Consider the following 17,661-nt stretch of genomic DNA (forward strand, 5'->3'; position numbering starts at 1 on the left):
CCCCCTCCACCCTCCCCCACCCCCTTTCTCGCCCCCATCCTCCCTTTCTTTCTTTCTCTCCCCAGTCCCACCCACCCCGCTTCTCTGATCCCTTTCTTTCTTTTTTTTTATTTTATATTTATTTTATTTTAAAATTTTATTTTATTTATTAAAATAGGATAGTTTAGGAATTAAATTAAAAATTTTATTTAAAAGGACGATTTTAATACGAAAAAAAACGTTAAGGACGATTTTAAATTCAAAATTACAAGAGGGACGATTTCGATTCTGACCCTCAACGTTAGGACCAAAACAATACTTATCCCTATCTATAACAATATATAATGGTAAAACCTATTTTGATGTCCATTTTTTTTCAATTTTACCCTTTCTAATAATCTATCCCACTATAAATAAGTTATTCTACATTAAAAAATTTTCACTACCTCATCTTCTCTCTTATCACATACATACATTCACGTTCTCTTTTATCTCATTAAGTCATATTTACGGAATTTCTATCATTATCTCTTACCTTTTTTATTATCTATCATTTCAGATTACTGTTCTGTATAATAAAAAAAATTTATCTATCTTCTTTTATATCCTTCTCATTTTACTTAAATATATCATAAAATCTAATATAATTTACTTTCCATCGGTAAATAAAAGTTTAATATAATATCTTTCTCATTTTTAAATTCCAATGATACTCCTAAAAAACGTTTATTATTAAAAAAAATTTCGTCAATTACGTTAAATAAAAAATTTTTTACCCATTTTTTTACAATAATTTCACTAAAATTTTCGTATTTGATGTAAATTATTGTTGCAAATTTTTTTATTTGGATATATTTTTAAATAATAAAAGTAAAATAGTTCAACAAGGATAATTTTTTTTAAAAATAAATTTACAAAAAATAATTTTTCTCTTCAAATTGTTATCCTACTCTTTTAATATATATACTCTAGATGCCTACATAACATATAATGTCAATTACGTCTAAATTTAAGTTTTAATATTACCTTTAATGAGAGAAGTTTATTATTAAAAAAATTATATATCCGTCAATTATGTAGAATAAAAAAATTTGCACACATTTTTCACAATAACTTTATCAAGAGTTTTCTATTGGACATAAATTATTCATGCTGATTTTTTTATTATGATTATACTTTTAAAAGAATAAAAGTAAAATTGTTTAACAGGACAATATTTTTTTAAAAAAATTTATGCATAATAATTTTTGTACCAATATATCAGAATTCATTTTACATATATTATTTATTCATCTAAATTCATTCATGGAGTATCTTATCAAAATTATATTTAAGTAATTTTTTTATCTTATAACTATTTCATATTTTGGCATTCAAAATTTTATATTTTTTTTTATTCAAGATTTATTTTTATATTTTATTTTAGTTCTATTAATAAAAAAGTATTAACATTAGTTATAATATTTAACTTTTAGGGTAAATAAAAAATTGACCTTTTTTATAAATTAGATTATTGAAAAATTATTTATTATAAAAAAATTAAGTCTATTTCTTGATTATAGACATATATATAATTCACTCTTAGATTTAATTAAAATAAATATATGTTTATTTAATTTTTCAAATTTTACATTAATTATTAAAATCATGATATAAGAGATATACTATAAGAAAAAAATAAAAATGACTTCATAACTCTTTTTTTTTTGGTTGGAATGAAACATGACTCAATAATTATAAAGTCTAATCTAAACAACTATAAATAAGTAACATAAATAATAAAAAATAGATATAAAATTTAATTTTTTTTGTTACTTGGTACAAAAATAAATATAATAAAATAAATCACTATTCTCATATATAATGACATAAAATTTAATATTATCCTTCTCTAGAGTCATATATTTTTTTAGTTTTTATCCTTATTTAGTTATTTTTATACTAATGTCATTTATATCTTTATTGTTACACATAGTAACAACGTAATGATTGTAATATTATATCTAAATTAATTTAAATTCAATTATTCTATATATTGAAAAAATTAAATAACTTATACATTTTTTATTTTTTATTTTATTATTTTATACAAAATTTTTGAATGTTTGATATCTTAATTTTTTTTTAAAATAATAAAATATGACTTAACAAGTAAGTATGAAAAATAAGTATTTATATAATAGTTAAACATCTAGATATCTAAATCAAACAAGAAATAATTCTTTTAACAAATCTTTAACAACTCAAATATTAACATAATGATATGGTGGTAATTGATTGCGGTTGGGGTTGATAGAAGAAAAAAACAAGGAAGAACAATAAAATAAGGCAACATAATAGTGACGGCGAGACAATAATAGTTATACATGTAAAAAAGTAATAAGAGAAAATAACAGTGTATAGTATGATCAGATGATATAATCAAAATAAAAATTAATAATTTTGAAATAATAATAAAATTTAAGATAATTAAAGATGTTTAATATAAAATTAAAAAAATAAATTTTATCTATTAAAATTATGTATCTTCTAAAAGAGTGTTTTGAATATAAATATAAATTTTTAAATTTATTTCAAATTAAATAAAATTAAAAAAATAAATTTAATATATAAATAATTAATTTATAAATAATATTAATAAATCTTTATTTTGAGTTTGTTATACGTAATAATAACATAATTCTTTTTTTATTTTTTAATTTAAATTTATTTATTTTATACTTTTTATATATATTAAATAATTTAAATTATTTTATTTTTTATAATTTATTTTTTAATTATTGATACTAAATTTATAATTTTAAAAAAAAAATAAAAATATAAAAATATTTTTTTAACTCAATAGAAACGCAGCTGAACAGGCACGACAATACCAATTGAGCCGCTAGTATATACAACACGAAAAGAAAATCAAGAGAGGACAAGCAAATAAAATACATAACAAATAATGAAATAAAAAGATAAATTTAAATAATTTTTATTTATACATTAAAATTATTAATCATTAAATTTAATTATTAATATATTTATATATAAGTATATTTATAATTTAATTTATTTTTAATATATATTTTATACTAATAATTTATCCTGATAACTAATTTTAATATATATAATTCAATTTAAATATAGTCTTCTCAATCTTGTCAGCCTCTCTAATAGTGCCATCTCGAGTAATGCTATCTATATCATTATTGTATATATATTTTTATAATTTTATTTTTGATAATAAAAATGATTAATAAAAAATAAAAGAAGATAAAAAAAATTATCTTTTATATTATAAAAAATATATAAAAAGATATGTACAAAAGTAACGCAAATATTTTTTATCTAATGGCATTTGTGCCATCTTCATTGGCAAAAGCCCCATTCTTCATTTCTTATGGACACAGAAGCCAACCGAACGGGCAAAGGATCAACTCTGAAAGAAACACCATTAGTTATCAGATCAAGAAGCAGTTGTGTCCAAAATATTCATATATGTTGTTAGACTTAATTCTTATATATATATATATATATATATATATATATATATATATATATATATATATATATATATATATATATATATATATATTTTAAGACTTAAAAAATTAATTTTAGTCCAATACAATTTGAAAATTATTTGTTACTCCACACTGTTAATTTATTCCATTAAATACGTACTGACGTAGTAAATTAAATAATAGTGTGACATATTTTTATCACATCAATCAATATTTCAGCTTTTTTCACGTAAGTATTACAGAATAAATTATTAAAAAAATATTAAAATAGATCATTTTTAAATTTTATTACACCAAAATTTAAATGAAAAGGTTACAAAGGTCAAAATTAAAAGTAGATATTTTATAATAACCAAATTAAAAACATATTTAAGCCATATATATTACGAGTTTTTTAATTTTGATATGGAAGTAGGGATCATGTATAACAGATTTATGGAGGTTTTGGGTGTATCACCGAGCTGTAGTGGCTAGTGAACTGAAATCGGACAGACTGAATTGTGACACGGAAATTAGACGATTCGATTTTAGTAATCGGACGGTAGGCTAATCGGTGGGTCCGATTTGCGCCTTGCTTCCACGTGGCGAGCATGCACCGCAGTCCCGTGTTGGCTCCGTTTCAAAAAAGCGAGTGTATTTTCCAGCTACTTTTCCTTTCACTTTCACTCTCATCTCTCTCTTTGTTTCCAATCCCATCATATTTTTTCCTCTCTGTCTCCCAATTCCATCTCCATGGTTGGACCACTGAAAATATAAAAAAAATTGGAAACAATGCCAAAACGAAGAAAGATCAAAGATATAAATTAACTAAAGTTTCATATTGTTAATTATCTTGGGTATCCTAGTTATGTGAATTTATATTTTTTAATATTTTGATTTAGTAAATAAATAATAATAGTGATAAAATTTTATTGTTTTTAATAGCAATATATATTATTATAGTACTAAGTAGAGATTAATCATATATATGTATGATATGGTTACTGTTAAGTGTTAGACATAGAGATTGAAATAGAGTTAATTAGTTAGTGTTTATTCTTTTAAAGTCCGTACGAATAGTTAATAATATGTATATAATGTTAGGTTTTTTATTTGATTTGGGTTGAGATTCTTGATTATTATTAATTAATATGTTGTAAATGAAATGAATGAGATCTATAGATAAATTTAAAATTTAATTATTATTATTATTATTATTATTATTATTATTATTATTATTATTATTATTATTATTAGTGTTATTATCCGTGGAGAATTGTAATTAATTATTACTATTATTGTTATTATTATTATTATTATTATTATTATTATTATTATTTATTAATAATTGAGTTTAACATGATTTAGTATAATTTAGATAAATAATTAGGCACATTTACATGCTTACAACATATGTATATTTGATAAGTAACTGTATGTAGCTAGTTATTTATAATAATGGTCATGTAAGGAAAATTATATTATTGTTAAGATAGTTATGTTATACTAGTATTTATAAAGGAAATGTGATCTTATAAAGTTTACGGATGTTGATATGTGATCACTTGAAGCCATTCGATTTATACAACTAAATTATTGAGAGTCATTATGTTTCTTAAATTAGGGTCATTTAGTGTCACTCAGCAATAATTAATGCTATGATTAACATCGTTGTCATCAATGTTTTTCTCTTCTTTGTCTTGGGATTTTTTATTGTCTTTGTTCATATCTTTTAAAAAAATAGTATCATGTTGTTCCGATGTCATCATTTAAAAAAAAAAAGGAGTTTGATTGTAGAATAAAGTATTATTGTTGTGGTGAGTTGAAGTTCGTTGTAATATTTTTTAGGAATAAAGGAGTAAATCTAGTAGAATAATCGATGAATTTTGTAGTAAAAGTAGTGATAGTTATAAAAAAAAAGATAAAAAAATATTTATAAAATTATTAACAAAAATTTAATAATTAATTATTTTTATCGAACAAAATATATTTTATATAAATACAATTTTAATTTTAATTTTAATTTTAATTTTTTATCATCAATTTATTAACATTTAAATTTTTATAGTAAAAAAATTATTATTTACTTTTATTTTAGGTATAGATGCGGGCCTTTTATTTATTTCGGTAATTGGATATTTGGATCGTTGAGCCTTGAATTGCCTTGATCAGCAACTTAACCGATGAATAAAATATTGGGAAACTAATCCCGCCTTGTGCATGCAGTAATCCATTGGCCAGCGGCAAACCCTTAAATGGAGCTCAGTATCGCGACGGATTAGTCTTTGACCTGCCGGGTTGGGGGATACCGTGGAAAACAAAAAAAAAAATATTGGGAAACTAGATAGATATAGTTGACAAAATTGAAGTACAAGGTTAACGTACAGAGAAGGACAAGTGGACAACTTGGCTGTAACCTTTTCCTTTTTTTTTTTTAAATGTGTTTACATTTGACCTTTTCTTTTTTTCAATTTCCAAATAAGGCGAAGTCATATTTTTTCACAAAAAAGAAAAGAAATTGAACAAAATTGATCTTTAATTCAATTCACTTAGTAATATTTTCTTTGCTCTTTAGAATTTGACTTTGATGAACATAATTAAATGCTGATGAGATCGATGGTTGCACTATTTATATTATTTAGAGATTATATATTTAAATAGGTTTCTATTAAATTAAGATATTTAAATTTTATAAAAGTAATATATATAAATTTTTTTATTACATTGTTGAGAATTTATCTATCTAATTAAAAATAACGGTTCTGACTAAAATAGAAAAATTATACATCTTATTTTTATAAAATTCAAAAATTTTAATATAATAAATTTTTTTAAAAAATAAAAATCTCTGTTTAAATATAGGCTCTTATCAACATTTACCTCCAAAATCATGTCGATACTATCATTAAAAAAATTAAATAGATTCTGAGACCAAAACTTGAAATAAGAAGAAATTACAGATTCACTTGAAAAATCAACTTTGCAATCCATAAATAGTATTAGTAAAGCTAGGAGAATATCATATTTTCCTTATTCATAGTTTCATACCTTTATTTATATTTCTTTAACAAGGAAACCTAACTTAATTAAGAATCCTGATAAATAAACACACAGTATGCAAATACAAATTAAATGGGAGAAAGCTTTGATGAACATTAAACTTTCTTGAACTTAACTTTGAAGGGATCATCACTTAGAGCCAAATGCATCCTCTTATTCTTATCCTCAAAGATGCCAATATCTTTGCACAAATGCTTACAAGATTTGCACACGCTAGGGCAATACACCAGCTTATAAGCATCCTCGTACTTCTCAATCTTAAACCAACTTTTTATGGTTTGGGAACTTGGATTTCCAAAATCACCCCCAGTGCTCACAAATGTTTGTCCATTAGAAGCATCATAGTCACCAAGCTTCCACACGGTGGAGTATTGGGGGCAATTATTTTGGTCCGCGGCGGAGAACATGATGTTGAGATCTGTAGAGACTCGAATAACACCCATTTTAGGGTTAATAGGTGAGAATTGAAGTGGAAGACCGTCATTTGCTTTCTCAATCATAACATCAAGAGGACATGTTTCGTCGAAGGTGTCCAGGACAAGCCCTCCGCCATTAAAGCAGCTAACAATGCCGCATATGACGAAGGGCTTGGCCGGAATGATGTAGTAATTGGTGTCGGTTCTTAGCTTCTTGCCTGAAGTGTCAAGAACTTCTTCAGGTGAAGCATTCGATGCTCCAAGAAGTAATTGAGATCTCAAAGAAAAGAAAAGGAATAAGGCTAGAAGTGTAAAATTCATTTTTTTTATATTGATGGATGTAGAGACAATGGGGGATTGAGGACAACAATTTATAACATCTAGTTTAATTTACTTTAGTGCGTTCCACGCACCATTCTTATCTTTATGGTTTCATTTATAAAAATACGGAATTTAATTATTTTTAATGTGTATTTTATTTTAATATATATTATATTAATATCTATTTTTTTTTTACCAAAGATAGGAGGTTCGAATCCGCAACCTCTTAATTAAGTATGAGGAGACTATGTCATTTGAGTTATTATTTATTGACTATTAATATCTAATTTTAGTAATTAATTTTAGTGTACAATAATATATCTAGCAATGGTTGATAAAATATGTATTTGATTTATTTGGTCAAAGATAAGCACAATATTATTGGCCAACAAAGAGTGTTGTATTTGAAAATTCATGAAGTACTAGCTTTATATTTGACCAAGAAAGAAATAAACAAAGAAAAAATCCAAGAAATCAATAATTTTATTAAAATTTAGTCAGCACTTAATTATAAAAAATAAATAATATTACATTATTAGATGTTATTTTATATTATTAAAAATATTGATGATAACTCAGTGATCTAATATAGTAGAATATATTTATTTTTCTTGATGATTTAAATAAGAATCCTGTCAACAAAAGTTATCACGGTATCAATTTATTTTATATTAGCTAAGTTTTTTAGTAAATAATGATTTGTACTCAATTGTACATATACTCACTTTTGATAACTAAGTCAATGGTATGGACTATGTTGTATATCCATCCAATCCATTATCTTATTACAACACTCTTAAATTGAGAAAAGTTTAAGAGTTAACAAAATCTATTGAATTTTAATAGTATTTTTAATTATTTATTTAATTTTTTTAATTTAACAATTTAATAATATATTTTTAAATATTATCGGTTAATTATCGGCCAAAAACAATAAATTATGCTAAGCTCTAACATTTCTTTTTTAAATTATTAGTTTTTGATAGAATTATCGTGTGTGTGTATATATATATAGTATGATGGGTTAAATGATATAAAAGAAAAAAAATAAAATCGTCCCTTCTTAGTGATTTCAAATAGTAATAATAATAAGTCTAACCTTATTAGTCATGTTTTATTACAATTGCTAAGATCCAAATATAATTAGTGGTGAAGAGATCAACACCAAAACCAGTAATCTTCATGGTGAGATACATTACATATAGGTTTGAATTGGTTTTTAGATTTTGAACTAACATGTCATTCGTATCCCATTTACATGCCGAATTCTTTAAGATGGTAATTAAAGAACCTTATCTTGGAATAAAAATTTGTATTGACTTCTTCAATTGTTGACTTTGCAGAGAGTTAGTAATGCTAGGACATTGCCATACCTATGTCCTTTATGCATTTGGATGCGTTAATAAAGAAAATAAATAGCCTCTTGCTTGTGTGAAGCGTAATAAGTTTCTTATTTTCAAGTACTCTCTTGTTTTCAAGTAGTCCATGTGGACCATAGTTTTTATTTTTAGGTATGCCACCTCAACACGGTTACGTCTGTATATGTTTGCATTTCAAACTTGAAATTAATAGCTTCATTATGAAACCAATGTGTGTTTGATTTCAACTTTATGCATGGATTGCACATCACTTTGCAAGACTACATTATTTGCCTCTACGAAAAATTCTTTTAGAAAAGCTCAGAACAAAATATTTGTTCGTTTTATTTGATCATTTACTCTTTGACATAAGATTAGGATTTTTTTATCTATATATATAAATTATTTAGGAAATAAAATTTTTAGATTCTTTTAAAATAATTTTTGTTAGAAACTTATCTTCTTTTATCGCTAGAAAGTACAAGATATTAAAATTTGTATATAAAACCCATTTATTACCTGTCACCATTTGGTGAGATAAGCCTCAATGTAGTCCTTGAAGTTGTACTCGAGCTTCATGGTAGTCCCTGAACTTAAAAGTTCCTGAGAGTCATCCCCGAACTTGCACTCTGGAACTCAAAGTGGTCCTTCCGACAATTTCAGCACACGTGGCGCAACCGGAAAGCTTAGCTGGCAGCGTTGGTGATACGTGGGACTCACAACGGCTAGCTGATGTGGCAGAGTAAACTCTTCCGACTCAATTTGGTCCCTCAGGTGAAGTTAAAATCCTAATCCCCTTTTTTGAAGGCCACATTGTTCACTCTGCTGTCTCCTCGTCGGTGCTGTGTTCTTCTGTTCTTCCTCTCTGAATCCCGAAGGTTATGGCTAGCACGAGCAATGCAGCTGGAAGCTCGAACAACCCATGATCGTTTGGAAGCATCATGAGGAGAATAAACAGAAACAGAGAAGCTCGTTTGCCAAAAATGAAAAAAAATCATGGGAAGCCTGGTTTCTCTAAAAGAGGTAAGCCAAAAATGAAAAAAATGTGGTTCCTCTGTTTTTTGATATTGTTGTTAATCTAATATTCACAAAAATTCAGGCCATTTTTTCGATTATAATTGGTGGGTTTGAACGTCTCTGTTCTGTTTTCTGTGCTAGGGTTTGATCACTACTGGCTTTCGTAGTGGTTTGGCCAAGAAAACTGTAGAGTAGGAGTGTTTCTTGTGTTTTGATGATATAAAAATGTGTTCTTTATGTGTTAAGGTTTACTGCTCTTAATGGAGGAGTTTCCAAACTGTTAATGTGTTTCAGGACAATGACTATGATCAATGAATTTGTTAAACAGAGTTTGCATGATCACAGTAGAAGTAAAGATCTTTTGAAAGTTGAAATTTTTTGTAACTCTGATAATGGATTCTGAATTTGACTGATTTACCTAATTGCCCTTCTTTGTATTGGGTTAGTTTAGTTAAACTGAATGTAATATGTAATGCTGTTTAGTTAAACTGAGTGTGTGATCATAAAGGATTCTTGCATACATAAGTTAGAGTAATATAAAGTAAGTTTTGCAATTGCTAATGAAGTTAACTTAGCTATTGGAATAGTCAAATTGTTTGATGAATTTGGTCTGGAGTAGTGGATTAGTTGTGGAAAAGGGTATGTAAATTTGAATGGTTTGATCCACAAGATTAAAGTTAGTGTCTAGAGAACTGCTATCCTTAGTTACACCAAAATAATGTTCTTGATTTCACACTTTCTTATGTTCACATGACATAAATCATTAGCAACATGGTCAAAATAAAGGTGAAATATCATATAATTTAACAGTTAATAACTAACAAAGTTAGGCACTCTATTCAATACCCCGGTCCACAATAACCTTTTCTAATAAAAATTTTGAAAAAGAAAATCACAAAATAATAGAAGACTTAACTTATATTGTTAATTTGAATATAGTGATAATATAGCACAATGAAATATTAGAGGGAGAAGGAGAAGTAGAAAAGTAAGGGAGTTGTGCTTTTGTTGCCAACTGTCAAGTAATGAAAAGCAGAGAGTGAGAGTGATGATGAAAATGGTAGAAGAAGATTAGGACTGAATCAATGCTACGAGATGAAGAAGATAACAGATGCCATTTAATGAGCTTTCATTAACTACTATTTACCATTACTATTTGTAGATGGTTTTTCTTGTTTCATCTCCACTTTCAGTATTGTATATTATTTTATTGTTTTTTAACCTCTCTAGTTAGTGATTACTTTAGCTCCAAATTTGGCAGATTTTCTTTATTTCTGTGTGCCTTTTTTTGTTGGTAGTAAGTTGTAGTTGTATATATTTTTTTTCTCAGTTGCAAAAGAAAAAAAAGGGTATTGGTCTTGGGTTTTGTGGGAAACTACACGGAGAGTGAAGTTTGGTGCCTGTCCTTGTAATTTATTTGCTAGTTTGATTTAAGGCACATATTGCTGATTATATATGCTGAATTAATCCTGGACTGATTATATGATGTTAATACACTGGGCTGCTGTCTATATATGCAGAATTAATCCTGGACTGATTATATGCTGCATAATGTTCTGTCAATCTATTGTTACTCATTTATTCTGTTTTGCATAATGTTCTGTAACAGTGCTGTGTAGGGACTAGTTTGATGTCACTTATATAACTGTAGGGACTGTTTTGCTGCCCGAAAATAACTATCTGACCCCTTCTTTGGTATCTGAAACAGGGCCTTATAAATGCAGTTAAGGAGGTTTTTCCAGATGTCCATCACAGATTCTGTGTTTGGCATATGTGGAAGAACTTCAATAAACAATGGAAGGATCTCCAGCTTAGAGGGCTACTTTGGGATTGTGCAAGGTGTACTAGCCAAGATGGCTTCCTTGATATCATCAAAAAGATTGAAAGGGTTAATAAGAAAGCATGGGAGTATTTGAACAAGTGGCCCTATGCAAGGTGCAACACAGGGAACTGTTACAAGACTTGCAAATTTCATGAAGTTTGTGCCCAACCCTGGATTCAAGGCACCCAGACACAAAAATAAAGATTAAGATGATTATGTTTAGGAAAAGCAGGCTGTTTTTTTTTTGTATCTATTTTTCTGATGTTATTTACAATGCCTAAAACATTGCCCGAGTTTTGGAAATTTTAGTATTTAAATTTTATCAGGTCAATATGTCAACAACTTTGATATACTTGGTGTTTTGGCTCTATAATGTCTTTTTTGAATCAAACATTACCAATATGAATAATGAATTATGACTTTATTGAATTGAGTTTTCTCAGCCTTTTGTTTATATCTTATCCTCTGTTACAGACTTAAGAGTAGTTCAAATCCTGTCCATTTCTATTTCATTGAAAAGAAGTCCAGGAACAAAAGTATGCATATAATCAAACACTTTAATTTCCATTTTTTTCAAACAAAATGATAGGAACAAGTACATGAACAAGGAATGCATATAACATGCATGTCATTTGTTTTTTGCTAGATACAGTTGACCCTGCTGTCTATCCAGCTTTAATACAAGAACACCAATTACAATCAGCAGCATGAACACAAACATCAAAATTCCTCCCATTTTTAGAACCCTAATTTCAGCTTCTAATTTACCAAATTTCCAAGCCATCTTCATCTTCCATTCTTCATCATCATCTGAATATTTTGTTTTATCATCATATGGCATGGCATCTTCCAAAACTTTATCAACCCACATAAATAATCCACACCATTTCTTACCCACAGTCTGGACATCAAAGAAAATTCAATCAGCAAAATTTATATCCATAAATACAGCAATCAACAACAATAATACTTACATTATAGTTCGGGCAATCCAGGAACGGTCTCCCTGGATTAGAATCCATCCCTGACCACTGCAGCACCGTTCTCGATCCGCAGGCACACCATTCTGGCAAACGAACTTCTCTGTTTCTGTTCATGCTCCTCATGATGCTTCCAAACGATCGTGGGTTGTTCGAGCTCCCAGCTGCATTGCTCGTGCTTGTCATAACCTTCGGGCTTCAGAGAGGGAGAACAGAAGAACACAGCACCGACGAGGAGACATCAGAGTGAACAATGTGGCCTTCAAAAAAGGGGATTGGGGTTTTAACTTCACTTGAGGGACCAAATTGAGTTAGAATAGTTTACTCTGCCACATCAGCTAGCCGTTGTGAGTCCCATGTGTCACCAACGCTGCCAGCTAAGCTTTCCGATTGCGCCACGTGTGCTAAAATTGCCGGAAGGACCACTTTAAGTCCCGGAGTGCAAGTTTGGGGATGACTCTGAGGAACTTTTAAGTTCAGGACTACTATGAGGCTCGAGTGCAACTTCAGGGATTACATTGAGACTTATCTCCCATTTGGTAGTTTAAATTTTAAATTGTTTACGCTATTAAATCCTTACAAGATAATAGGTTTTGGGCTTTTAGTCCTTTCTACTAAAAGCTAGCATCGAATTAACATGAAAAGTAAATCTGTTAATTGAAAAGATTCAAAGGTTTTATAACGTTTAAACTATTAAATAGTTTAATAATTATTAGAAACAAGAGATTAAATTGAAAAAAAGATAGTATATTATTAAGTGTATTTAAGTTGTTTATTCAAGTTATTTAGAATAATACAATATAAAAGAATATTTATAGGTACTAAAAGAATTATAATAATAAAGACGTAATCTTCTATAATAAATATTCAGATATACTAAATAATACTAATTGATCATAATTATATTCTAACAATAATAAAATATATTTTTTAAATTTTTTAATAATTGTCAAATAATTTTTATTTAATTTTAATTACAAATTAATCTTTTATATATTATTTAATTATAAAATGAAAATCTATTTTTTATTTTATAAATTATTATTTTATTATTCATCTATCATGTTCATTAATAACTAAAAATAAAAATAACAATAAAATAGATCTTTTATTAATCGTGATCTTTATGAATATTTTGGTAATGCAAATCAATAAATTTTTTATTCCTTGATCCGTTCAAAATTAGAAAAACCGTGTTTATTGGTAATTCAATCAATTAGAAGCATAACCAACCGAGTGAAATTCGCACCACAATGTGAATTTTTTCAAAATTCAAACATTTGAAAGTGTAACACAATATGAATTTTTTTAAAGTCAATCGATTGAATTATGCTTATGAAAATGCTTTAAGTAGTTATGGTTATTGTTTTTTATTTTATTTTTCTAATTTTTTTATTAAGAATTTTTATAGATGACTCTATGGATACTTTAGATTGAGTGTTTTTCAATTCTTTTGATACTATGTAATTACTATTCAAACACACTACCGTAATTGTTTTTCTGATAAAAACTCTAAATTTAAGGAAGAACGAAATATTACTAAAACTCATAATAGATTGTCATGACCAATTAAATAATAGATAGATAGATGTGAATTTATTTTCATTCGTATGATAAAATAAGCAAATAATAACTAGTTCTATAAATGGATTTTTATTTTTATTTTTATTTGATCTCACATATGTTTCGTTGTTTAATAGTTTAATGAATTCATTCGTACTATTTGGTGAAAGTCCACTACGTGAATGTACTCCCAATCTCAGCCACGGTAAATTTTAGCCTCAGTCAAAGCAACAAAAAATGTGAATAAAAAGTGCCCGCTCTAAAGAAATTTTTTTTACTGTGGAACCATATCAATCTAACTACTGGCCACTAGCCATAGCTAAAGATGGCAGAAATTAATGCAGCAAAAGGATTGAATATAAGGTGTGTACTGAATACTGTATACTATTCGGATAAATGTGAGTTAAAATGAGAAAAAAATTTGGTTATACATAAGGGATAAAAAATTTAAATTTGATTATACAGAAGGGGCATTTTGGTTGAGTATAGTCTTCAACAACCTTAAAATGATGAATATTAAGAGATATACAAATTAGATTTTTAAAATGATTTTGGCTATTTAATAAAAAAATTTGCAATTGATTTTTTTTCTTATGAATTATTTTATGTTTTATCAATGAATTTCTCTTTATTTTATTTGTATAAGAATGTGTTAAGTATGATTTTAGTCTCCAACGTAGAGGCCGAAAACCGATTTCATCCCAAACTTTTTTTCGTTACAAAATGTCTCCAAAATTTCAGTTTGTTTTAAAATTGTTCTTTTTATTAATTTTATTTTTTCTATTACCAAATTAACCTTCATTAAAAAATTATAAAATAAAATAATAAAAAAAAAGAAAAAAAGGCATCAGAGGGAGAAAGAGAATGGGAGAAGGGGGAGCGAGAAAGAGAAGGGTGGGGGAAGAAAGAGAATCCGGGGGAAAGAGGAGGGAAGGCTGCACCGCCGCCTGTGATCGGAAGGGAAAACAAAGAGCAAGAGAGGAGAAAGTTAAGGGAGAAGAGAGAAATTGGAAGGGAGAAAGCTAAGGGCCACCGTTGTTGCTCCTCGCTGTCGCCGGCGCCGCTTCTAATCCTCGCCGCTCGCACTGCTGCCTGCGTCCTTGCCGCTGCTCCACGACCCTCACCGCCCGCCGCTTCTTCTTCTTCTTCTTCTGTGAACTGGATTTTTAGTTTTGAATTTTGTTGATGGTTCTGAGTTTTGATTATTGTTCTGATTTTCTGAGTTCTGATTTCTGATAGTTGATGGTTCTTCTGATTTTCAATTTTATTTATAGTTCTTCTGATGATGATGATGATGGGGTTTTGGTTTAACTTGAGCTTCTGGTTGATTTTGTTGTTCTGATGATGATGGTGATGACCATGATGATAATGGTAATGATGGTGGTAGTGGGTTCTGGTTCAGTTTGGGTTTTTAGTTGATTTTGGGGGAAGTTCTGATGATGATGATGATGATGATGATGATGATGATGATGATGATGATGATGATGATGATGATGATGATGATGATGATGATGATGATGATGATGATGATGATGATGATGATGATGATGATGATGATGATGATGATGGTGGTGGTGGTGGTGGTGGTGGGTTCTGGGCTTAGGCTTCTGTTCTACTTGCTTCTACTGAGTTTGGTTGATTTTGGGGTGAAGAAGGAGGATATTTTCGTCCGAATGACGATTTTAAAATAAGCTGAAATTTTGGAAACCATTTTGTAACGAAAAAAAAGTTGGAGACGAAATCAATTTTTGGCCTCTACATTGGAAACCAAAATCATACTTAACCCTATAAAAATAATTTTCTTTTACTAGATGGTGGTAAATTCATAATGGCTTAATATATAGCACAGTATAAAATTCAATTGATTGTATAACACTCTCAATCGATTGAATTTTGAAAAAACTCATATCGTCATGTGAAATTCAAATCGATTGATAAGAAAAAAAACTCATTGTACAGCGTAATTCAATTGATTGGATAACACTTCCAATTGAATTTTAAAAAAATCCATATTCGCTTGCGAAATTCAATCGATTGATAAGAAAAAACTCATATTGTATAGTTCAATTCAGTCGATTGTGTAACTGATCAAGGGATAAAAAACTCATTGATTCACATTGTCAAAATATTTAAAAAAGTCATGATTAATAGAAGATCTATTTCGTTGTTATTTTTGTTTCTAATTGTTAATGAATATGATAGATGAATAATAAAATAATAATTTATAAAATAAAGAGATTTTATAATTATGCTATATGTACACCAGAATATATCTCTTAAATAATATTTCTCTTAAATAATATATAAAAAATTAATTTGTAATTAAAATTAAATAAAGAATATTTGATAATTATTAAAAAAATTTTAAAATATATTTTAAACTCTATCTCTGTGATTTACTAAGAAGAAAGGAGAGAAAGAACGACATCATTGTGACATTATATAGTGTTTGATTAGTGAATATGTCTATCTAACATATAAATACGGTGATACATGTTTATCCTTTAGTTGTGGAGACAATTTTTTAAAGGACACGGTAATACCCAGTTACACATAATGGACTTATATTTTGTGTCTCCTTAAAATATTTTGCAGATCTAGTCCCTTTCTCTTTCTATGAGAAAGAAGACATCACTAATTCACCACTATCATTCATTGAAAAAGACAGTCGTTTTCATAACTTTTTTTATTTTTATTTTTAATTTTTTATAGTGCCAATCTTAAAAAGAGAGTGACAAACTAAAGTGAAAACAGTGAATATGATCTTATTGTGATATGGTGTTGATAATAAAAAGAGAAGAATAATATTGACATTTTAGTATAATTGTGATTTGTGTGTGTATTGTGTTGTGTATTATTTATCAAATAAACCAAAAAATTGTGTATTATTATATCTATGTTTATTTGTGTATTTATGTCTCTATCTTTTCTTTTTCACCTATTAACCAAACAAAGTCTTATTATGTATTGCATGCATGCGACACAATCCAGCTAGAGTGATTTTGATCCGCATAGGAGAACTTGTTGTTGAGATCAGTGTTGATAAAAATAGAGCTTTGTTAAGGTTATGAAATTAAACACCAAAACTTCAAGAAAGCATCAAGCACAATGCTTAAGAGGGAAATAAAACCAAGCCCTCCACCTCTACCACATCTTGTTAAGGGCACACAGGGACAATAAAGTAATAATTGAGATATAGCAGCATTGGAAAAAATTGTCGCTAAAAAAGCGATCACAATTAAATCGTCTCTATTTGCTGGATTTTTTCTGTAGAGGGCGAACGAGAAGTGAAAATGGATTAAGTCGAGTTGAACTAAATTTTAGTTTAGACGAAATAACCCATGCTATGAATATATGGTCAAAGTTTAGGCATGTTAGTCTTTATAGATATTTTTTCATGTTCAAGCTCGATTTTTTGAAAAAATTTGTTTTGTGAATTATAACTCATTGTTTTGTGAATTATAACTCAAAAAATCTAAATTGACATTAAATATATTTTAAAATTTATGATTTTTATCTTTAAATTATAAATTATTTATATATCAATCATTAATCACATATTATAACTATACTTATAATTTATAAATATAAAATTTTATTTCAAGAAAAAAGAAAAAAAAGCTACGATCTTTATTAATTTTGACTATTGATTTTTGT

General features: G+C 27.6%; 1 protein-coding gene across 1 annotated transcript; it reads right to left on the reverse strand.

The window, feature by feature from the left end:
* Nucleotides 1-6,433: 6,433 nt before the first annotated feature.
* Nucleotides 6,434-7,448, reverse strand: LOC112801855 (miraculin). Its single transcript, XM_025844798.3, has one exon. The coding sequence runs from the start codon at nt 7,262-7,264 to the stop codon at nt 6,623-6,625; it is 642 nt and encodes a 213-aa protein (XP_025700583.1). The 5' UTR covers nt 7,265-7,448; the 3' UTR covers nt 6,434-6,622.
* Between the last annotated feature and the right edge of the window lie 10,213 nt (nt 7,449-17,661).

The sequence above is a fragment of the Arachis hypogaea genome, chromosome 5 (assembly GCF_003086295.3).
Source record: "Arachis hypogaea cultivar Tifrunner chromosome 5, arahy.Tifrunner.gnm2.J5K5, whole genome shotgun sequence".
NCBI classification, from domain to species: domain Eukaryota; kingdom Viridiplantae; phylum Streptophyta; class Magnoliopsida; order Fabales; family Fabaceae; genus Arachis; species Arachis hypogaea.

What these genes read in the sequence shown, in the direction of transcription:
- LOC112801855 (XM_025844798.3), bottom strand. Translation starts at nt 7,264, where the DNA reads ATGAATTTTACACTTCTAGCCTTATTCCTTTTCTTTTCTTTGAGATCT.